The sequence below is a fragment of the Mustela nivalis genome (genome assembly GCF_964662115.1).
Source record: "Mustela nivalis genome assembly, chromosome: 4".
In the NCBI taxonomy this organism is placed as follows: Eukaryota; Metazoa; Chordata; class Mammalia; order Carnivora; family Mustelidae; genus Mustela; species Mustela nivalis.
This window is the reverse complement of record NC_139023.1, coordinates 81,928,301-81,952,237: the sequence shown is the minus strand read 5'-3', so window position 1 is coordinate 81,952,237 and position 23,937 is coordinate 81,928,301. Positions and strand designations below refer to the sequence as shown.

Here is a 23,937-nt window from a genome sequence, read left to right as displayed (position 1 = left end):
GGCAGAGGCTTTAATTCACTGAGCCACCCAGGCGCCGCTCATAAGTAGTTTTTAACATCATGAAAAGAAAGACAGCCAGGTAGTATGTGGCTCATGGTGGAAGCACAAATTTTCTATCAAATATACTTGATGAGGTCTCGAGATCTAACTACCACTATATAGGAAATACTGGGACAAAGGGACTTGTTAAATGACCCCATTTGGGGGAGGGAGATTATAATCATCAAAATCCAGACTATAAAACACAATAAGACAATTTCTTCAACAAATAAAAGGGAACAGGGAGAAAAGGAGAGAGCCTATCAGTTACAAGAGACTTAAGAAACATATCAACCAATTTTAATATATGGGTCCTTACTTGGGTCCTGATTCAAACAGATAAATTTTTTCAAAACTTCTTTGAAACAATCAAGGAAATATAACATTGATAACTGGATATTAGGTGAGAATAATTCTTTTGATGTGGTAATGGTATTATATATATATATATATATATATATATATATATATATATATTTTTTTTTTTTTTTTCCTAAACCCTTCTGTTTTAGAGATATATACTCTGAAGTTTGTAGGTGAAATCATATAACATCTATTACTGGTTTTGAAATAATTCATCAGGGAAAGGGAAGAAAGAGAGGGATATTGATGAGACAGGATTAGCCATGTGTTGGTCTTGAAGCTGGGTGATGGTAGGCACATAAGGCCTAATTATACAATTCTGTTTTTGTATGTGCTGAAATTTTCAGTAAAGAAAGTTCTTTTACCAGGGACCTGGGTGGCTCAGTCAGTTAGCGTCCAACTCTTGATCTCAGCTCAGGTGTTATCTCAGGGTCTTGAGTTCAAGCCCCACATTGGGCTCCATGTGGGGCGTGGAGTCTACTTTAAAGAAAGAAGAAAAGTTCTTTTTGTTTTTGTTTTTTTTTAAGATTGTATTTATTTATTTGACAGAGATTACAAGTAGCAGAAAGGCAGGAAGAGAGAGAGAGGAGGAAGCAGTCTCCCTGCTGAGCAGAGAGCCCAATGTGGGGCTCGATCCCAGGACCCCGAGACCATGACCTGAGCTGAAGGCAGAAGCTCTAACCCACTGAGCCACTGAGCCACCCAGGCGCCCCATTTACTTTTAAAAGTAAATGGTGGGGGCAGTGGGTGGCTAAGTTGGTTAAGTGACCTGATTTCAGCTCAGGTCGTGATCTTAGGGTGCTGGGATGGAGCCCTACTTTGGACTCCACTCAGCAGGGAGTCTGCTTGAGGATTCTCTTTCCCTGTGCCCCTGACCTCTGTTTGTATGCTTACTTGCTCCTCTCTCTCAAATAAATAAATAAATCCTTTAAAAAAAAAAAAAAGTAAATGGGAAATTAGATGTAGAAGCAGTGAGGGCTGGATCATAAGCTTGCTGGTGAAATCTTGATTGCTTCAAAGAGTAGCTTAGTTTTTTCTGTTTGTTTGTTTGTTTGTTTGTTTGTGTCAATCAGTAGTTTTTTATTTGACAGGAAGAGAGAGTGAGAGAACACAAACAGGGGGAGCAGCAGAGGGAGAAGGAGAAGCAAGCTCCCCAGGACTCCATCCTAGGATGCCAGTATCACAATCTGAGCCGAAGGCAGACCCTTAACCCACTAAGCCACCCAGGTGCCCCAAGAATAGTTTAGTCTTAACTAAGATCCTGAGCAAATGGAAGCATATTTTGTTTGTAAAAATAATGGAAACTTAAACATGGTGAACTCTTCATATCTTCATAGGTCATAAATCTTTTCACTGATGGAGAATGTTTAGATAGACACGAAGCATTAGGAACAGCTTAAAGTATTAAAAATTCCAGGTTTTAGGAACTTAAATCTAATAGGTTTCATTAAAAGTCTAATTCCTGGTTTATGTAACATCATAATGAACATTGGAACTAACAGTATTTTCTGTGGTTAGAAAAAGTTCTATTGGGATTCCTTGGATACAACATCAAGACACAACATATATAAAGAAAGAAGAAAACTGATAAATTGAGAATGTCAGATGGTACAACTACTTTGGAAAACAGTTTGCAGTTTCTTAATAACTTAAATATACAACGACCATATGATTCAGCCATTCTGTTCTTCTAATTACCCCAGAGTAATGAAAGCCTATGTCAATACAAGACCTCTACACAAACATTCATAACAGCTTCATTTGTGATAGCCAAAAACTGGAAAAAATTCAAGTAACTCAAGTGTCCCTCAGTGTCTTGATAGGCAAATTGTGCTATGTTCATGCAAGGAAATACTACCCAGTGAAAAATTTGGCAAGAGTGTTGATGGAATTGTTATATATCTTGATGTTGATGACACGTAACATAACTATGCACATTTGTCAAAATTGGCAGAACAGGGGCACCTGGGTGGCTCAGTTGGTTAAGTGGCCAGCTCTGGGTTTTGGCTCAGGTCATGATCCCAAGGCCCTGAGATCAAGCCCCGCATTGGGCTCCTTGCTCATGGTGGAGTCAGCCTGAGGATTCTCTCCTCTCTCTCTACCCTTCCCCCAAGCCCAACTATCAATTAAATAAAAATATCTTTTTTTAAAGCTTGCAGAACAATTCACAATGAATTTTACCTTAAAAAATAAAAATAAGGATTTATTCTAAAGTTTTTGTGAAATTAGATTTAAGATTTAATCTTACATCCTAATTTTGTTTTCTTTAGTTTTTAAAATTATTATTAGGATATAATTTATATTTGGCAAATAATTCTGTGCCCCTTTATAGTCAGTCCCTCTCCCTACCTACCTCCAGCCCTTGGCAACTAATGATTTGTTTTTGTCCCCATGGGTTTTACCTCTTCTGGAATGCCCTATAAACTGAATTAGATAATAGATAATTTTGAGGGGCCTGACTTAGTTCAATTAGCATAGTTCATTTGAGATTCATTCACACCTCTGTATGCATCTATAGTTTAGTCCCTTTTACTCCTCAGTAGTATTCCATTGTATGAATGTTTCACATTGTTTATCCATTTTCCAACTGAGAAAGATTTAGGTTTTTTCTCGTTTTTTAGTTTTTTTGTTTTTTTTTTTTAATATTTTATTTATTTATTTGACAGAGATCCCAAGTAGGCAAAGAGGCAGGCAGAGAGAGAAGAGGAAGCAGGCTCCCCGCTGAGTAGAGAGCCCGATGTGGGGCTCAATCCCAGGACTCTGGGATCATGACCCAAGCCAAAAGCAGAGGCTTTAACCCACTGAGCCACCCAGGTGCCCCTCGTTTTTTAGTTTTTTTTAGGTTTCGTTGTTTTGGGGTTTTTTTTAGATTATTAAAGTAATACATGCATAATTGGGTAAAATGTAAGCATGGTTATTAAAAACAAATGTCCTCCCTCTTCATCCCCCCCCCGATCTATCTCTAATTTAACTTTTCTTACAGTTTGAAACATATTCTTCCATAAGAAACATATTCTTTTTTCTATACTCATAGGTACACACAAACCAGCACATGTGTATACACGTACATGTATATCATTGAGAATGCTGTTCTTTTTAAAAAATTAGATCATAGGGGCACCTGGGTGGCTCAGTGGGTTAAGCCACTTCCTTTGGCTCAGGTCATGATCTCAGGGTCCTGGGATCGAGCCCCACATCGGGCTCTCTGCTCAGCGGGCAGCCTGCTTCCCTCTCTCTCTCTATCTCTGCCTGCCTCTCTGCCTACTTGGGATCTCTCTCTGTCAAGTAAATAAGTAAAATCTTTAAAAAAAAAATTAGATCATAATGAATATTTTGTTCTGTAGCTTGCAGTCTTTGCTCAACAGTAGACCCTAAAACCTTTAGTGCCTGCTCATATAGATCAACCTTATTTATTTAACAGACCTATGATAGTCTATAGTGTGAATGTACCTAATTTTGTTAACCATTCTCCATTGTGGCACTCTCCAGTTTTTGCCTTTTACAAATGGTTCTGCTACTAACTTTTTATACAAAAGTCTTGATTATCCTGTTTGAGCATTTCTGTAGATTTTTGGAACTGAAACTACTCAAAGGCTTTGTGTATTTTATATATTTTATATATATATATATATATGTATATATATATCAGTTGTTCCCAAATAGGTTTTATCAAATTATACCTTTAAAAATATTATTTGGGGGCACCTGAGTGGCTCAGTGGGTTAAAGCCTCTGCCTTCTGCTCAGGTGGTGATCTCAGGGTCCTGGGATCGAGCCCCGCGTTGGGCTCTCTGCTCAGCAGGGCCCCTGCTTCCCTTCCTCTCTCTCTCTGCCTGCCTCTCTGCCTACCTGTGATCTCTGTCTGCCAAATAAATAAATAAATAAATAATCTTAAAAAAAATTATTTGGTAATATGGAATATTTTAGATGATATATAGTAGAAGCTTTTTGCCTTGATAGACTTGTTTCAATCCCTCCTGTAGTAACTAACCATATGTTCTATTCTTAGATATCTCTAATCAACAGTATCGTAAAAGATTAAAAAATAAAATTGTTTTCCATCACAAATTCATGCACATTATCTTTCTTTCTAATACCCTTGTATATTCATTTCTAAAAAAGGCAGTATGAAAAGTTCAGTTACTAAACACTGTAATTGCCATTTTAACCATTGTAGCTTAACTAAGATGTTTTTTATCATGAAAAAACAGAATATAAATCCACTGTGGTTTTTCTTCCCCAGTCTGAGGATTACTATGACATGAGGCGGCTGTATACAATTTTAGGGTCTTCTCTATTTTACAAGGTAGGTTGAAACTTGAAATCTTTATAAATGTCCAACTGCTATATGAACAGACCTAAAACAAATTTTCTCAAACTTTTACAAACATGAAAATACATTTCTTACTTTTCCTTTGAAACTTGTTACTATTAGATTAAGGTCTTAAAAAAAACCCAACAACAACAATAAAAACCAAGACACTGGTACCTACATATTTACAAATACAATAAATATTTCTGATGTAAATGATCTAAAGCAAACTGATCTAACCTGATCTAAAGCATTTGTGGATGTGTAAAGGAGAAACAATACTCAAGGAACCAAATGTGTAAGAGAAAAGCAATATTTTAATGATTTCTTTTTGCAGCAGTGAGTGTACTTTTTTCTTATCTTCAACATAACCCTGTATCTTTTTAGTAAATCTAACAATTAGTTGACTTCCATATACAGCAAATTAAGCATCAAATGAATTTAAGTATTTTCATATTTCAAGATTTTTAAACACAATTTAAAACCTTTCTAAAAAAGAATCTGACAAAACAGAATGGTACACAGTGAAAACTAGGTCTCTCCTCACCTTACCTCTTGCTTTTGCTTCTCTTCTCCACTTTCCATCCTCAGAATTCAGTTTTTTTCTAATGTTGCCAAACACTTGGGCTTATGTTACTCAGGTGATCTGGTTTTGCTCTAAAATCTATCTGTTGTAGACTTGACTTTTCATAAATCCTGGATCTCTAATTGACTTCAGGGAAAAAAAGTTTATCTTTACTGTATCTATTCCATTTGAAACTGGAATATTTTAAGCCAACTGAAGTACCTATGAAACCCTTAGAAATATGGCATTATTGCTTTATATCACTAGTTAACTTTTGTTCTTTGTGGTTAAATTCAAGGGTTATTTGATATGCAGTCATTTGCCTAAAGATGATCTTATTGATATTGCTGTATACTGTCGCCACTACTGCCTACTGCCTTTAGCAGCAAAACAAAGAATTGGTCAGTTGGTTATATGGAGAGAGGTGTTTCCTCGACATCACCTCCAACCTTCTACAGACTCAAACACTGAAGTCTTTCAGGAACCTGAAGGGAGATATTTTTTGCTAATAGTTGGCTTGGTAAGTTTACCTTGGTTTCTGTGTGTGTGTGTGTGTGTGTGTGTGTGTGTGTGTGTGTTTTGGCCATTTGAGGGTTTTTTTGGCCATTTACTATCTAAATATATTCTCAAACAAACATAATAATTTAAAATTATGAGCATTTCAGATACCAGTATTCAAGAAAATGTTATTTATCCCTTATTCCTTTTCTTTTGCATCCCTTTAATGCTTGTGGAGAAATTAATTAATGAAACCCAGAATAAGATTTTATCAGGTCCTTAAGATCTTTTGTTCATATTTCTATAGTGGTTTTATCCTCTTGTTTGTCTTGGGAAATAGAGACATGAAAAGGATATAGAATGAGAATAAACATGGGATTGTAAATAAAAGGACTTCCAATAATTGTGGCTCTTTGAAAGCTACCTTGTGACATGCGCCAAAAAGTAGTAGTTGATGGTATACCAGGAGAAGGCAATCTGATTGAAGATTTGTTTTCAAGGACAGTCAAGCAGCACTGAAAATAACTAACAAAGGGAGGGAGGAGTTTTTAAAAATCATATGATTATGCCATATGTTGTTAGTATTCATAAATGTATACATGCATGCTACATATAAACATTTTCATGTAGCTAAAGCTCTATTAATATTCTTTTCTTATAGAAGCACTATATGTTATGTGTGCTATTAGAATCTGGAGGCTGTGCATCCAAAGCTATTGGGAATCCTGGACCCGACTGTATTTATGTGGATCAGGTCAAAACAACCCTTCACCAACTGGGAGGAATAGATTGTCGCATCAGTGAACAGCTAACAGCTTCTCCCAGCCCCTGTTTGTCTTGTGCTGACTGGTTCCTTACTGGATCACATGAAAAATTAGATAGTTTGACGACCTCACCTATCCTCAGTAGGCTACCAGGTACTTCCAAGGTAGCAACCTCTCCAACATGCAGAAGAATTCTTTTTGGTGACTATTCCTTAAAAGCACGTAAGCCCAGCCCTTCTCGAAGCAGTGGAGGATCTGACAATGGCTGTGAAGGTGGAGAAGGCATTGGCCTGAGCCCCCATACTACACCAGATGCCATATGGAAGCAAAGAGAATCTCGGGGCTCTGATGGTTCGGAGGAAAGTGGGGCCTTGCTTAAGGTGTGTGTTCATTCAAGTGTGTACATTGAGCTAAGCTGTCTTGCCAGTTCTTATTTTATTTTATTTAAGATGTTATTTATTTATTTGATGGAGAGAGAGAAATCACAAGTAGGCAGGGAGGCAGGCAGAGAGAGAGAAGGGGAAGCAGGCTCCCTGCTGAGCAGAGAGCCCAATGTGGGACTCAATCCCAGGACCCTGAGATCATGACCCGATCCGAAGGCAGAGGCTTAACCCACTGAGCCACCCAGGCACCCTCCAGTTCTTATTTTAAAAATGCAAGAAAATTTTTAATTTAATGTTGGGATCATTCTTCATTTGAAATACTGGTTGTTTGGGTTACTGTTGGCAAACCAGTGATTTGGAACCAAAAAGAGAAAAAAATATCAAGTAATAAAATAGTAGCATCCAGGACAGCTGCTTGACACTACTTACAAGTAGGAAAATTGCTTAATCCTGCTTTCCCTGTTCATCTTCCTTCCGTATTCACAGTGTTAAGTGAAAACATCCTAGTTGTGGGAGATTTTACTATAAGCAAATTTGACTTTAATAGGAAAACTACTGCATTATCTTTTTCCTAGTTGTGGGGGATTTTAGAGGGCTGGTCTGGCTAAATAACCAATAAAATATTCAGAAACAAAAAGAAAATCAGAAACTTATATATAAGTATATAATTGTAAAAAATACATGTAAGTGTATACTTGTAAATATTTGTGTGTATATGTTATTCTACAGATTTTTATAGGAGATTTTTGTTTTATTTTGTTTTGTTTTGACCTGCCTCTGTGAAGGTCTGGTCTCCATAGTCAAGAATTTAAAATGCGATTATAAAATAAAGAGAATGTTCAGTTTTCAGGTTGTTTATTTTGATCATTTTTCCATTTTTTTCTCCACGAAAATACCATAATATATCCAAATGATCATCAAAGTAACCACACTGGGGGATGTTATGCTTATTCTAATGATGCTTCTCTTTCAGAACATTTTTGAAACTCTCATTTGGGTTGTTGGAGGCAATGCCAAACAAAGCATAAAAAAGGAGGAATCTGAGAAGGGGCACAAATAAGATCTGAAATTCTGAGTGTCATGGCATAAATAGCCATAGATTCCATCTTCTAGTTCCAAACAATGCAGAACTCTTGGGAGCTTAGGTAGATGTATTTAGGAAATAAATTCTTACTATATTCATTATCCGGTCAGTGAAATTGGTAGGAAACATAATTTAGGAGGTAATAGATTTAAAGAACCATGAATAGTTCCTAAGAGAGATTGAATTAATCCCTAGGATTGAGCCATTCAACAAACTTGATTGAACACCTACTATGTGCCAAGGGCCATGCTAAACAGAGGAGATACAAAGATGGATAAGACACAGCCCATGCCTGTGAGAAGTACAAGTCTAGAGAAAGAGATAAGTACATATACATATAAAACATAACAAAACTTGATAATGGCTCTGGTAAGTTTTCAGGAAGAACTATCTTGTCCTAAGACATGGTCCCGAGGTCACTGTTAGCAAAGGAGGTACAAGTACAAAGGATGTATAAGGTACAAAGCAAGAGGTACAAGTTAGCATCAAAAATATTTAAAGGAAACTTTGCAAAATAGTAAGTAGTTCTCTTAGAAGGATTATCAGTTTTTACACTATTTCTGCTGTTTGATTCCATTCTTAGATACAAACTGATCTACTTAACTGTATTTTTCAGGTCACTAAAAAGAAGGTTAGTCTTCCAAATCCATTTCATTTGGGGAACTTGAAAAAGAACCTTTCAGAAAAAGATCTGGAAATATATAACACAATGAAGTAAGAAACTTCCTTATAATATTCTTTTTCACTTAAACATTGTGTCTTTAAGAAAGTTTTACAGTAAGAAAGTACAAATCCATACCATATAGAGATTTAATTCAAAAATGTAATTATGATATATCTTACATTATTAAAGGTAGTATCTATGCTAATTCACTAATGTTTTTCATTACACGTATAGGAAACATGTACTCCTATTACAAAAGATTAAAAAAACAGAGTAATGTTTCGAACTGTGAAAGCTCCTTTTATCTCCTTTCAATGGGTAACCTCCCTTTTGGGTGTGTATATTTTTAAATTATTGTATTTACATTTTTAGACCTTAGTGGATTCTGTGGTCTGCTCCCCAGATACTCCGTAGCCCAGGGTACTCCTGCCCAGTGTTGGTGGTTGGCGGGGGTGGGGGTAATGAGTGTTAACTACACACAGTTTTCCCTCCCTGGCTTTGCTGTGTTTGGAAGTTTATTGACTCATCCAAGATTATAGTATCTCCCTGGAAATAGCCCACATCCAGTGGCTAATAGATAAGTGAATACAAAGACTTGGCCCTTTGCCTAAATTCAAGACAACTCTAAAAGGCCATCCAAGCTTCAGAGTTCCAAGAGGTATCTGCGGAGACCTTTGTTTTGATTGCGGCTTCTCCTTGGCTCAATCCTGCTTCCTGCACACTTTGTGCCACAGGTGGTATTCCCCAAGGTTCTCCCTAATAAACTTGCTTGCTGCATATCTCTGAGAGTCTCTCACTTTCTAAAAGAGATGAAACCTCAAACTTACATTAAGTAGGGAATTCTGAAGAAAAAGGAACTGAGTAAGAGGAGCATTTTCAGCAATTTAAATTGTCTAATTATTAAAATATGAAATGTTACATATTCACTTCTTGTGCAGCTATTAGGTGATGACAAGCAGATCTGTCAGGATCAATTAGTATGTAACAAACTCAACTGCACACTTTTATCTGGACAAGCAAACATGTACAAATAAAAATTATACAAAAAATTTCAACACTATGACCTTAATCTTTGAAATGTCTTATAGTAAGTTCAGATTTATAGATGAGAAAAATTTATAGATGATCTCCTTCTCTCTCTGTCCCTGGTTTTAAAAGAGAACCAAGGCCATAAGTCAATAATAAGAAGGAGAAATTATTCTGATCATGCAGCCTAATTAACAGTTTAATAGAAGTAGAACTAACATGGGTGATCAGGGCAGGCTCTAGGCTGGTAAGAGCTGAAATATGCCTTTTCTTTGTCCTGTGCTTGAGACTGGGGGAAAAGGAAAATAAAAACTGGAGGGATTTCTTTCAAATAGATATTAGAATTAGAATGGGGGCAGCTGGAGTGTTTGAGATGCAAATACAGAATTGCAGTCCATATGCTTAAAGATTGCTAATCAGGGGGCCTCTGGGTGGGTGGCTCAGCAGGTTAAACCTCTGCCTTCCACTCAGGTCATGATCTCAGGTTCCTGCGATGAGTCCCACACTGGGCTCTCTGCTGAGCAGGGAGCCTGCTTCCCCCTCTCTCTCTGCCTGCCTGTCTGCTTACTTGTGATCTCTCTCTCTCTCTCTCTCTCTAATGAATAAATAAAATCTTTAAAAAAAAAAAAGTTATGGATGAAGAGGAAAAAGGCAAGGTTTAGTGGAGGAAGCTTCAGAGTTAACTAAACTCAGCCACTTAGCTTTGTGACCTCAAGCAAGCCAGGTAATCTGAGATCCCTGAAGATTGATTCCCTCATAGTTAAAATGAGGGTAGTAGGGGCACCTGGGTGGCTCAGTGGGTTAAAATCTCTGCCTTCAGCTCAGGTCATGATCCCAGGGTCCTGGGATCGAGCCCCATATGGGGCTCTCTGCTAGGCAGGGAGCCTGCTTCCCTTCCTCTCTCTGCCTCTCTCTGCCTACTTGTGATCTCTCTCTGTCAAATAAATAAATAAAATCTTTAAAAAAAAAATGACGGTAGTAATACTATTGAACATCTCAAAGGGTCATTATGAACATTAAGACTAAGGTATGTTGTAGCACTTCCCTGGCACAGAGAGGGCACTGAATATATGATAACTATTATGATGTTGTTGTTGCTGTTATTGTTTTTCTTTAGCTCTTCTTACCACTGGTAGAAATAAGCAGTATATGTAGATTCTGCTGGCATGTCTGAGACCTAAAGATGGAAAAGAAGAATAGAGAGATGAAAAAATAGTAAGAGAACATGGAAGGGAAGGAAGACTCTAATGAGGAGTAGTATAATACAAGTAAATGCCATAGTGTTCCAGAATATTAACCCACTTTGCAGTTGGTAATAATTTTATTTTTCTTCAGGATCATCAGTTGGACTGTTAGGCTACTAATTTAAATATGTTTATTTTGTTGGAAGGTGTTCTTATACGTGGTCAACTCTAGACCGATACCTTATTTATGACTTGTAGGTATCTGAACCGGAAAGGAGCTGATAATTTATTACCAACTATGGAGAAAGAGGGGTTTAGCCAATTTGGGTTGTTTAGCAAAGGAACAATTGTTTGCAATTGGTGTGTATTTATCCTCGCCTCCCATGTGATATTTGCCTCCATTAAGGAATTGATAATAGCCCTAGCCTGTATTCTAGTTAAGAAGAAAATGGGACTTAGATGTTTGGCCTAGTTTTCCTGCCCTGATTACATTGCCAATATTATACTGTAGATAAAAGTTTGGAGTCTACAACGTTCAAAATGAAGCAATATTTTTTAAGTTTGTTTAAATATCTTCTCTCTTTTTTCTTATTTTTTTCTTCTTTTCAAGATTAACATCTGGTCCTGAGAACACACTTTTCCACTATGTTGCCTTAGAAACTGTGCAAGGGATCTTTATTACTCCGACCCATGAAGAGGTGGCACAGCTAAGTGGTTCTATCCACCCTCAACTAATAAAGAATTTCCATCAGTGTTGTCTCTCCATTCGTGCAATTTTCCAGAAGACATTGGTAGAAGAGGTATAAATATAGTTTTGTCAATTTTGTTTACAGATCTCTAAATATTCTCTCTAAAAGCTCTTTAATCAGTATGTCCAACAATGACAGTTTTTATTTTAATTTTTTTTAGCAGTCACCCAGTCTAATTAGAGTATACAATCTAACTTGAGGGCCAAAAGGATTATACTCACAATATTTAACTTAAAAGCTTTGTTTCATAATGACTGATTTTAATGCCCTGGAATACTATTCCAAAAAATGGTGGACCTGTGTTTTTTTCCATGGCAAAGTAGAATGTGGTAGTTTATAATTTAAATTGGCCTCTATATTTATTATCTGCGAGTCAGCCATGGCTCAGACAGTAGTATCTACCAGTTGTTAAGTCTGATAATTCTTTAAGTATTCTGTCAGTAGTATAAGGTGTTTTGTAACATAATAGGGTAAGGTACAGCAATAGACACAATACTGTTGCAAATCTTTTAGCCACTTGATTTATTTCTTGCTTGCTTTTTAATCCAGGTGAAGTTTCATTTAATATTTTACCTCTGCATAAGTAATAATGTTATATGTAATTAAAAAATCAACTAGATTATCTTAATGGCAAGGAAAAGTATGTGTTGATTTCTTGAAAGGGATAAACATACAGAAGTTTGTCAGTGGTCAAACATCGCAGAGCCAAAACCAAAAAACAAAACACCCTTCTGAAGATGATTGAAACGTATATAGCAATATGTGTGTTAGGAATGCTAAAATTGAAAAAAAAATTAAAAAAGAAGAATGCTAAAATTGGGGGGACTTGGGTGGCTGGCTCAGTCAGTTAAGCGTCTGCCTTCAGCTGAGGTCATGACCTCGGGGTCCTGGGATCGAGCCCCACATTGGGCTCCCTGCTCAGCAGGAAGTCTGCTTCTCTCTCTCCCTCTGCTGCTCCCCCTCCTTTTGCTCTCACTCTGTCTCTCTCTCTCTCTCTCTCAAAAGAAAAAAAAATGTTAAAATTGTGAAGAACTTGGGTTTAAACGTAGAAGAATATTGGGCTGGGAATGAGGAATTTTATACTGAGCCTGGATTCTTCCTATTTCCTCAGCTATAAAGTAAGTGGCCTGAATTATGTCTTATTAGAATTCATTCAGCAATAAAATTCTGTGCTTTGTAGGATTTTAAAAAATTTTTTAAATTTTTTAAAAATTTTCTTTCTTTCTTTCTTGAGAGAGAGCACACAAACTGGGGGTGGGGTACCAGGAGAGGGAGAGAGAGCTATTACCAGAGTGTGAATGGAGGTCTGGGTTCTTGGATTCCCCCATGAAAGATTTACGTGAGGATCCATGCTTGAATAAAAATGGCCAGAAGGAAGATAGCAGACATAAAGCAGTTTATTGAGGACAGTACACTCTCAAGGTGAGAGAGCAGGCAGGCCCAGAGATGGCAACTGCACCAGGGTTAGGAGTATCTTTTTTTTTTATGTTTCCATAGTTTATGGGTCGTAGCTAGGGCAGTCTCCCACTGAAGTGGTTTCCAGTCATCTAAGGGACTCCTGTGGTTGGGCATAGGTCCTACTCCCAACTACTGGCCCTGCAGGGTTCTTGCCAGAACTATCATGGTCAACTAATAAAGATTTTTTAAAATTTTCTTTCTTTCTTTCTTGAGAGAGAGCACACAAACTGGGGATGGGGTACCAGGAGAGGGAGAGAGAGAATCTTAAGCAGGCTCTTAAGATCATGGTCATCTTCTTCCATGGAGGGGCATTGAAAGAACAATCTAAATATACTATAATGAAGCTATTTATTACCCTGGGGCAGTGGTTCTCCACACATGACTCTTGGTCTGTCAACCCAGGGCTATCGGAAGCCTTAATTTAGGCCAGGATGTTAAAAGCCGAAAAGTCAGGATGTTGTGTCCTCAGGTTCCTTTTTTTTTTTAAATTAAAGATTTTATTTATTTGTCAGAGAGAGAGAGAGAGAGCACACAAGCAGGGGGAGAGGCAGAAAGGGAAAGAGAAGCAGACTCCCTGCTGAGCAAGGAGCCCAGTGTAGGACTTTATCCCAGAACCCTGGAATCATGACCTGAGCCAAAGGCAGACGCTTAACCGACTGAGCCACCCAGGTGTCCCTGTCCTCAGGCTTCTAAAGTGTCCCCTGTTTATCACCACCTTTTCCTCCAGCCCACATCTGACTAACTGCCTACTTTATCAAAGTCTATATTCTCAAGGGGAAGACTTATGAACTAGCAAGTAGTTACAATATGTCAGGTAGGTAAGTTTCAAGAGGAATAGTAAGATAGGATAATATTTGAACAAGGACCTGATGAGGTGAAGAAGGAAGCATGTTAAGTAGCCGGCTGAAGGCAGGGCTTCCAGACAGGGAAAACAAATTTGAGTGCAAAGCTGCAGAAGTAGGAGTGACTGAGAATGCTGGAGCTGGAGGGGAGGAGAGTGCTAGGAGTTGACATGGCAAAGGTTAGCAGGGCCAGATCGCGCATGGCCTGATAGATTGAAGGGCTTTGGGGTTTGTTCTGAAGGAGATGGGAAGCTCTTGGGACAGTTCTGGGTAGAGGAAGGACAGGATCCTACATTTTTGAAAGGATCACTCAGGCTACTACTGTATGAGGAACAAGCTCTGTAGGGTAGAGGGTGGAAGCAGAGACCAGTCAGGAGGCTATGGAACTTCTCAAAGCAAAGAATGATAGTGGTTTCTAGATTCTGGAGGGTGAGCAAAAATGATTTGTTGTCGGATTAGATAAGGGTTTTGAGAGAAAGAAAAGAATCCAGAGTCACTCCACTAAGTTTTAGCCTTATAAAAAGTCTTTTTAATCCAAATGACTCATTGTTTTGCTAATAATTTAATCAATGGGTAACTTAAAGGGGATGCATGAAAGGAAGAGACATACTGTTTTAAGTATAAGTGTTTTCATTTTATTACAGAATCATCTATGAATTTAGTAACCTACTCACTTTTAATCTATTTATTAAGCATCTCCTTATGTACTAGCCTCTGCTGCTTCAAAACACACAAAGATGAACACCATTTGGTCTCTGGCCTGGAAAAAGCATATAATCTACTGGGGAAAACAGACCTACAAACTACTAGCGTAATTAATGTAAATACTAATAATACAGGGCTACAAACAAATGTTTTCTGGGAGACTTTAAGGACACTGTATCCATGAAATCTCTTTTAGGAAACGGTATTTAAACTAAGTATGAGGAAGAATAGAAATTTTCCCACAGACCAGAACAATGTCATTCCAGGCACTTAAGTTGCCAATTCAAATCTGTATGGGAAAACATTTTAAAGTAACATTAGTAATACCAGTTAATATTAATAATACATATTAATTTACAGAAAAAGAAGGCACTAAATCGTGGAGATCATTCAGGTTCTACAAATTCTGTATCTTCTCTTAACCCTGTGAAAGAACATGGTGTGTTGTTTGAGTGCTCACCTGAAAAGTGGACGGATCAGAGAAAAGCACCACCAGTTATGGCCTACTGGGTAGTAGGGTAAGTGGGGGAAGAAAAGGATTTGAAAGGGAAGTAAAATGTTAAAAAATTGAAAGAAAAATGGTAAAAGAGAAAAGCATTTTAAAATGTAGGCATGGAATTATTAATCTAACTGTAATATATATTTTTAGGCAAGTATGTATGTATGTGTGTATGTATGTAATCTCTACACACAGTGTGGAACTCATGAATGACTCCAAGATCAAGTTTCATGCTCTTCTAACTGAGCCAGCCAGGTGCCCCTCTAACAACTATAATATTTTAATACATTTTAGAATTTTTATTTTATTTACTAAGTATCTCCTTTAAATTCCTCTCAAGTCTTTCTCTTCTTACTTTTTCGTTTTTAAAATTTATTTTTAGATTCAAGAATAATTCACATACAGTGTTCTATTATTATATTGTACAGCCTCAGCTGTACAATATAATGATTCTGCAATTCTATAGATTACTCCTTAAGTGCATTCCTTAACCCCACCACATATTTCACCTATTCCCACCACCACCTTCCCTCTAGTAACCACCAGTTTGTTCTCTGTATTTAAGAACCTGGCTTTGGGTTTGTCTCTTTTTCTTTGTTTTGCTTCTTAATGTCTACATGTGAGTGAAGTTGTGTGGTATTTGTCTTTCTCGGACTGCCAGGCTTTTTTCTATTAAAATAAAAGGCTGATTCAGTAACCTTATAAAATTATTGTAGTAATACACTAAAAGATAATGACTCCACAATTTTAATGCTATTGCTTTCCTTCCGTCCCTCCTTCCCTCTTTTCTTCCCTGTCTCCTTGCTTTACCTCTTCCTCTCCTTCCCCCCACCCCAGTCCACCAACTACAAGAGGCTGCCTGACTGTAGCCCTTGCCCACCTCTTTCCGCCTTTTGTCATTTCCGTCTCCATCCACTGTGCACAGCCACACTGGCATCCGTTGAATCTTATTCCTACAGTCCCTGTGTGAAATGTTCAGCTGCTTAACTTTGGGTGTCTGGTTCCTTGATATTCAGATCAGTGCTAGCCTCAAAAAGAGAATCCAGGATCTCTTTCCTGCATTAAAGTGGCTACTATTATTATTTACTTGTTTGTTTATGGTCTTTCTCCCCTTCACTAGGAAGTTAGGCTTTATGAGGTCAGGAATTGGATCTGTCTTGTCCACCACTGGTAACTGCAACAGCACCTGGCACATAGTCACTTGATAAATACATCACAATTTAATAAATGGAGTTGTGCTTGGCAAAATACGGTGGTGGGAGGCATACATAAGGCAAACATAAAGTCATAGTCATTGCATTCATGGTCACCATAAAAAATATGAAATATGCTCAGACATGTATGTATTTCTGGATAGAGTTTTTTTAGATATATTGAATAAATGAGTTGATACAACCAAATGCTATGGGAGTTCTGAGGAAGGGATAAAAATCTACATTGGAATTATGTAGGAAGGCTTATAGATTCCATTTGATCTGGTTTGAAAATGAATTAGATTTGGATAGAACATTCTAGGAAAAGGATGGGATGAACAAAGACTGAAACAAGGGAAATCATAAGGCAGGGCAGTTAAGTAGACTGATTTGCCAGGATGGTAAGGGAGTGACAGAGGCAAAGATAAAATGGAAGATCAGGTAGGAAAGCTAAGTTAGGGCCACTGTAGAGAGCCTTCAATTCCTTACTAAGGAATTTAATTTTGAGGGAGATGTTGAGGCACTGAAGGTTCTTTGAATTGGGTTAAAGAATTGGTGGAGGAAAGGACAGAGAGTTAGGTGAGACCAATGTTACTAGATACCTACCATGCAGTACTGAACTATATAACAAACATTATCCAAAGCAGTAATCCTGTGTGTTGGTCCATGAGATTTAGAATCATCAGAGTCACTTATTAAAATCAAGAGATGCCTTTGGCCCACCCCAGACCTGCCAACAGAATCTAAGGTAGTGGTAAGCTCTTTGTGATTGTGATGTGTACCCAACCAAGCTTGGAAGGAACATCAGCATAAGTTCAAGTCTGTGTAGTGTGATCAGAGCTGTGCTATTGGAAGATTGAGCTGGGAGCAGCAAAGTGTCCCTGGTGTGGACAGAGAGAAAATAGAGATAAAAACAGTTTGGCATACATACAGGTGTATAGCAGAGCCTTAACTGCATTCACAATTGGACTAGGAAGAATCAAGAGGTATTGAATTATAATGCAGATCTATATAGAATACAGGAATTTAAGGAAGTCAGACAAAATATACCTGATTTAAACTGTCTGATTTATCTATACTATTACTGACTAAATATATAAAAATTTTAACTCTTTAAAAAAATTAAAGTCTTAGTGGTATTTCCAGTTAAGTATTATCTACAAAAAGAACAATCATAAAATGTTTTGTTGTTGTTGTTTTGTTTTAAGATTTTATTTATTTGTTTGAGAGAGAGGTAGTGACAGAGAGCACAAAGCTAGGAGGAGTGGGAGAAGCAGGCTCCCGGCTCAGCAGGGAGCTCAGTGAAGGACTCGATCCCAGGACCCTGGGAGTGTGGCCTGTGAGCCAAAGGCAGACACTTAACTGACTGGGCCCTCATATAATGTTTTAATAATAATTAACATTTAGAAAGTAAATGACCATGTTTAATAGCTATTGTACTTAATGATGGTAACACATTTGGCTTTATTTTAATAATAATGACTAAATTTAATATTTTAAAACTAAGGTATATGGTAATATGTATATTGATAAAATAGGCTATTTTACTCTGGAAAAATAAAAACAATTGACCTAAGGCATTATTTATTTAAAAATAAATCTAACTGTATTTCCCCTTACTATAGATTTAGATTAGTGGCTTTTATTTCACTATGAATTCTGTCAGAAAGTAAAATAAAATAAAATAAATTGAAAGGTTGGAGTTTTTCCCCTTTGATATTTGTTTTTTGAATTTCTGAAATGAGCGTGTTCTTTTCCTCTACAGGAGACTCTTTCTTCATCCCAAACTTCAAGAACTTTATGTCTGTTTTCATGATTCAGTCACAGAAATTGCCATAGAAATGGCTTTTAAATTGTTCTTTGGATTAACCTTGTAGCTGTGTTTTCTTGATGCATGGCAACTGTGCACGGAACATTGAACGGTGTTAGATTTGCTGACACACATATACAAGAAGATATGGGTTAGCCTCTCTTAACTGTTCAGTTTTGAAGATAATATTGTTAAATATTGAGATGATATGCTCTTGGATTTGATGCACTAATCTTATGTCATATTGTGAGACTTGAAGAGATTGTTATTTCCATTTTGGTATATAATGTTAATTTATTGACTAGTTTGAAATAATGTGAAGTGTTTTATATAAAATTAATAGAGGACATATTTATCTTGAAAGAATATGCAATTCATAAGTTGAATATTATTTTCAAGACTAATAATGATATCTGGTAAAAGAATCACAAAATCAGGAGGATGTGACCACGTCCTCTAACTAATTAGTGCTGGGACCGTGAGCAAGTTTTTGTACCTCTCTGAGTTCAGAATTTTCATTACAAATGAGATGACTGTATTGAGACCTCTGAAGTCCCTCTTAAGTAAAATGTGCAGTTTTTTTTTCTTCTTGCTCTACTGCTCAGTACCTAAATTTGTCATGTCCAAGTACTGATTCCTTATTACATCAAATACTTTGCTTTAGTTTAACTGTTTTAGTAGATACCTCACCATGGGGTAAAAGAACTGAGGACTGAAAATTAAACTTATTTTTCTATTTATTTGATTTTGTGTACTCTTTCAGGTCAGCTCTATTTTGTATATGTGCTGCCGAAGCGAGCACAGGTCAGCTCAATTTTGGCTAGGATATAGTTTTCAAACTATTTGTACATAAAATTTTATTATTTTTCTTTTTATTGAGATATATTCAGGTATGCACACACATTTTATATAGTTCTTGAATTTCAGGACAGCTATATGTAAATCTTTTTTAAAAACCTGATCATGTTAAAAACACTGAAAAAGTTGGGTGAAAGAAATCCTATGGTGACTTCTGTTAAATACTAATTTTTGCCTTATAAATATGGTTTGTTATGTGGTGGGTTTTCCCAAAGGAAATTAGGTTAATGAGCAAGAGTTTACTTGACCCTTAGTAGAGAATCAAAACTAATAGAATAAGAATTTTCTTTGGCTATGAGAATTTGGTGGATTGAGAAAGAAGGAAAAACATAACAAATACTGTATTTTTTAAAATTTTATTTACTTATTTGACACAGAGAGAGAGGTCACAAGTAGGCAGAGCAGCAGGCAGAGATAGAGGGGGAAGCAGGCTCCCCGCTGAGCAGAGAGCCCAATTCGGGCCTCGATCCCAGGACGCTGAGATCATGACCCGAGCCGAGGGCAGAGGCTTAACCCACTGAGCCATCCAGGTACCCCTGTATTTTAAATTAACATTTACCTAGTGGATCGTCCTGAAGTCTCAGATGCCCCCAAGACTACAATACTGGGTTTTTTTCTTTTTCAGGACTTAAGCTTTAGAAGGGGAATTATGCCAACACATCTAAAGTTAGTCTCTACTGCCTCCTCAGACACCTGGAACATGAGCCCTCGGGGTTAGAACTAACTGTAAAACGCAGTGATTGCACCCTTTGAAGCATTTGGTCTTTGAAGAAACACTGTTACCTCTGTATAATCATCTTTAAGAGATTTTCACCCAGGTATTTAAAATGCAAACCACTGTATTTGTCCTGTTAGTGATTTGTGGGCCTTAACTCTAGCATTTAAATCAGAGAAACAAACTTCGGTTCTTGAAATGTACAAAACAGCTTGAAATATCCGCAGTTTAAGATCACAATATTGGTCAGAATGGTAGACTCTCAACACTGCCTTAGCTCTGCTTGCTACATATATGGGCAATAAGGCACTTTGTTTAAAAGTATTTATTAAATGTCTTAAATTTCTTAACATGTCCCCCAAAACACCATTAGCTATTTTCAGTACGAAGATTTATTAATAAATGTAACTGTTAGTTACCTCAGATTTTCAAACAGACTGAACGAAAACTGGGGTTTTTATTACAAGGGACTTTTTTTGTTTCAGTTAATGAAATTTTGGTCTTTTGAACTACTTTCCTGGTGTCAAAACATCTTGAGACCACCACTCAATAACAAAAATAAAAAGACAAAATAGACTACTTGTCTTAATAATAGAAAATCATTTGCTATACCATAGATACATACTTTAATGTCCATGTTGCAGAGATGTTGCATTTTTTTGAGACATTGAATTTTTAAGAAATAAAACCAAACATTGTGGTTATCTCTAAATGGATATTGAAGTAAGCATTGTAGTTAAACCTAGCTGCCCATTTTTCCAAATATGTTCAGATTCACCTCTGAAAGATCAATTTAATTTTTAGCCAATGAGTGCCTATCTGCCACTTTATTAAATAAAAGGGGACAACATGACAGTGTAAATACCCCAGAGGTGTGCTTTAGCTTATATAGAAATATTAAGTTGAATTTTATTAGCATTCTGTAAATGTTCCCTTTTACCAGACTATAAATGCAAAAGATTATAGAACTATCATTTTTTGAAATACCAAATACTGTTTTATCACCATCATACATCTTTTAGCAGCCCCCCCCAAAATTACATTTTAGATTCTGCACCTTCCACCCTTCCCCCCTCCCTCTCCTTTCTTTAGTGTTCTTTAGTTTGTTTGTTTGTTTGTTTGTTTGTTTTGTCAGGTTAGAGAACTGTACTTAGCAAGGGAGAGTTTCTTATTTGTTCCAAGGAACTGTTGATGGTGATTCATACTGGCAAGATAGTAAATTTGCAGTGCCTGATTTTTATATTTCTGACACAAATGAGAAAAGTCATAAAACCAATTTACTAGGTTTGTCTGCTTTGAACATTCTTCACAATAATATTGTGAATAATTATTTGTTTTCTGTATAAGTTCCCTCTAAATTGTGCACATATCATGTGCTATGAAAGTGTTATTTACTCCTACTACCACCTACTACTACCATTTATTATTATTATATATCCATTGGTTAAAAACCAAGGTATCAGCTAAATCATACTTGCTACTGTACAAAATGTTGGAAAGAAGCTGAGAAAAATATTCAACACTAAACACTTTTGAGAAAGGATGTATACTTTGGATATTTTAAAATACATTATTAAATGTTACTAAAACTTTATACACTAAACTATGTGAAAATAATTTAATTTTATAGAGTTGTATTTCTATATTCTATATAATTGAAGCTATTTTTATATTGATAGTCTTTAATAAAGATGGTTTGGAGGTTTACTTGCAGTTGTGTTGTCTTTTCATGCATTCATCCAACAAATAATTGACTTTCTACTCTGTGCCAAGCTCTGTTCTGGATGCAGGGGAAAAAGCAGTGAACAAAACAGCTAAAAATTCTGGCCTTCGTGGACCTGATGTTCCCATGGGAAAGGCAGGCCACAAATAAGACAAAAAAGTAAAATATATTGATAAAAGCTAAAGAAAAAAAGTGAAAGAAGAAAATAGGATATGAAGTGTGAGAAATAGGGTGGCCAGGGAGCAGGTTGCTAAGATGACCCTAGACCTGAACGGAGAGAGAAAACTAACCATGCTGATTTCTAAGGAAACCAGAATGAACAACTCAAAGGTTCTGAGACTCTCTATTTTAATATCAACATATAAATCACCAGTATTTATTTTTGTTTCCTAAATCAGTAAATAAAATGCAAATACAGCTAGTTAAATAATTTTAGCTCCATGTATCAAAAAGAGCTGGTCCATAGCTTTTAAGCCTAAAAAAAAAAAATCTACATTTTTAAGTACTTTCACTTTTTTCACATTTGCTGTCTTCTATGGAAGAATAGATGTCAGAAATAAGCTTGAGAATATTATAAAGCAATATGCTATAAACACTGTCAATGATAAGAGTCAAAAACATCTCCCTGGAGAGCAACAGAACACTTGCTTTTTCTGTCTGAGATGCATATGATCCCTGTGACCAGAGATCTTCCTTTGACCTCTTGGCCCCTTAAAAAGAGTCTTGCCTGGAGTGTGACTCAAGTATTCCTTCTGCCCCCTTAAATTTCTCCCTGTATGTTTGTTAATACTTCAAATTCCCTTAGAGGAGACTGAAACCTTTCATTATTCATATTTCTTGCAGAAAAAAAACATCACTTCTTGAATTTGCAATGTATTTCACAAAGGATTTTGAAGTCCGTACAATGAAAAGACTTTAAATCTTTTAAGCCTAGGAATAATGATTAATACAATTGCTTCAAAAAGATTAACCTGTCAGCAGCATGTAAAATGGAGAGAGATTTGGCTGAAAACCCCGCTAAGAGTCAAATAAGCTGCTATGGACAGGAAGATAGCACTAAACATGTAGGACTTGCTAACTCGTTTTATATGAGGTAATCAAAATATAAACAGAATTTCCCACTCTGGAATCCTGGCCTTAATGTGTGGTTTTGTACTTGTGACAAGTTGTATTAAAAGTGTAAAAATGGGGGCACCTGGGCCACTTGGTGGGTTAAGCTTCTGCCTTCGTCTTGGGTCATGATCTCGGGGTCCTGGGATGGAGCCACAAGTCCGGCTCTCTGCTCAGCAGGGAGCCTGCTTCCTCCTCCCCCTCTGCCTATCTCTTCTGCCTACTTGTGATCGCTCTGTCAAATAAATAAAACCTCTTTTAAAAAAAAAGTGTAAAAACACACTTAAGATTAATAAAGAAAAAACTAGAACCCTAAGTTCCAAAAAATAACTCAACTTACAGTTTGTAGATGTGTTTGAAGAGTGCAGATCCTAAAGAGTAAGAGAGGATAAAATAGAATCTCTATTAGAAACCATCAAGCAAGATATAAAAAGAAATCAGGAATATATTATATGCTACCACTGAAGGATCTCCAGGATGTACAAACTGAAAAAAAGCAAGTTGAAAATAGAGCAAGACATTAGATGCAAGCTAGATGTACATCACATCTACTGTGGTTTGTTTTGTTTGTTTTGTTTGCCCAGAATCAGACCTGAATCTGATAAGTTTCCAGATTAGTTCTCAAACTGGTATGGGTATAGATATCAAGTACAGATGTCACCAAGACCTCTTCTGAAACACCATGGGATAAAAACTTTTCTTAATAATACTGAGACACTAATTGCCTATTTCACTCTCATTCTTTCACGGCACAGTAGAGTTTTCCAGCAGCTACATGATGTGTGGTATTGCAGTAGAGTGGGGACAAAAGCAGTCATGTAAATCCAGCTGTCTTCTATTAAGTTAGATATTAAATAGATTTTCAAAAACACACACACAAAAAGGCTATTCTCATTTTTTTGTTTTGAAAGATGGTTACTTTTTATTTTTTTATTTTTTAAAGATTTTTTTATTTATTTGTCAGAGAGAGAGAGAGAGAGAGCGTGAACACAGGCAGAGAGAATGGCAGGCAGAGGCAGAGGGAGAAGCAGACTCCCCACTGAGCAAGGAGCCCGATGCGGGACTCGATCCCAGGACGCTGGGATCATGACCCGAACCGAAGGCAGCTGCCCAACCAACTGAGCCACCCAGGCGTCCCGATGGTTACTTTTTAAAATGCTATTTATATTATGGGTTATTTCAAGTAAACTGATATTTTAAAATTTTCCGTTTCAGTTTCTCAACAGTATCAATACTTTTAAAACAGAAACAGCTTCCTTGTGACCCTAGTTTTTTAAGAGTGAAAAGGGGTCTTAAAATAAAAAGGTTGTGAAGCACTGTTCTAGAACAGGTCATTGGTTCTCAGCCTTGCACATTAGAATCCGTAAGCCCAAGCACTAGTTAAAACAGCATAT

The 23,937-nt window shown here is 36.8% G+C and overlaps 2 protein-coding genes across 9 annotated transcripts in view; one reads left to right on the top strand and one right to left on the bottom strand.

Moving 5' to 3' along the window:
• INTU (inturned planar cell polarity protein) overlaps nt 1-21,423 on the top strand; it is an 84,715-nt gene extending 63,292 nt beyond the window's left edge. For 6 of the 8 annotated variants that reach the window (XM_082727568.1, XM_082727566.1, XM_082727571.1 and 3 more), the window contains exons 10-17: nt 4,645-4,707; nt 5,577-5,798; nt 6,438-6,920; nt 8,624-8,721; nt 11,492-11,681; nt 14,996-15,153; nt 18,093-18,900; nt 18,942-21,423. In XM_082727568.1, coding sequence (XP_082583694.1) covers nt 4,645-4,707; nt 5,577-5,798; nt 6,438-6,920; nt 8,624-8,721; nt 11,492-11,681; nt 14,996-15,153; nt 18,093-18,204 — 1,326 coding nt within the window. In that variant the 3' untranslated portion in view covers nt 18,205-18,900; nt 18,942-21,423. The remainder of the gene's footprint in view (nt 1-4,644; nt 4,708-5,576; nt 5,799-6,437; nt 6,921-8,623; nt 8,722-11,491; nt 11,682-14,995; nt 15,154-18,092; nt 18,901-18,941) is intronic. The other 2 variants (XM_082727570.1, XM_082727567.1) reach the window with 1 other exon arrangement.
• LOC309863077 (uncharacterized protein) overlaps nt 1-23,937 on the bottom strand; it is a 185,611-nt gene that overhangs the window by 36,730 nt on the left and 124,944 nt on the right. The window lies entirely within an intron of this gene.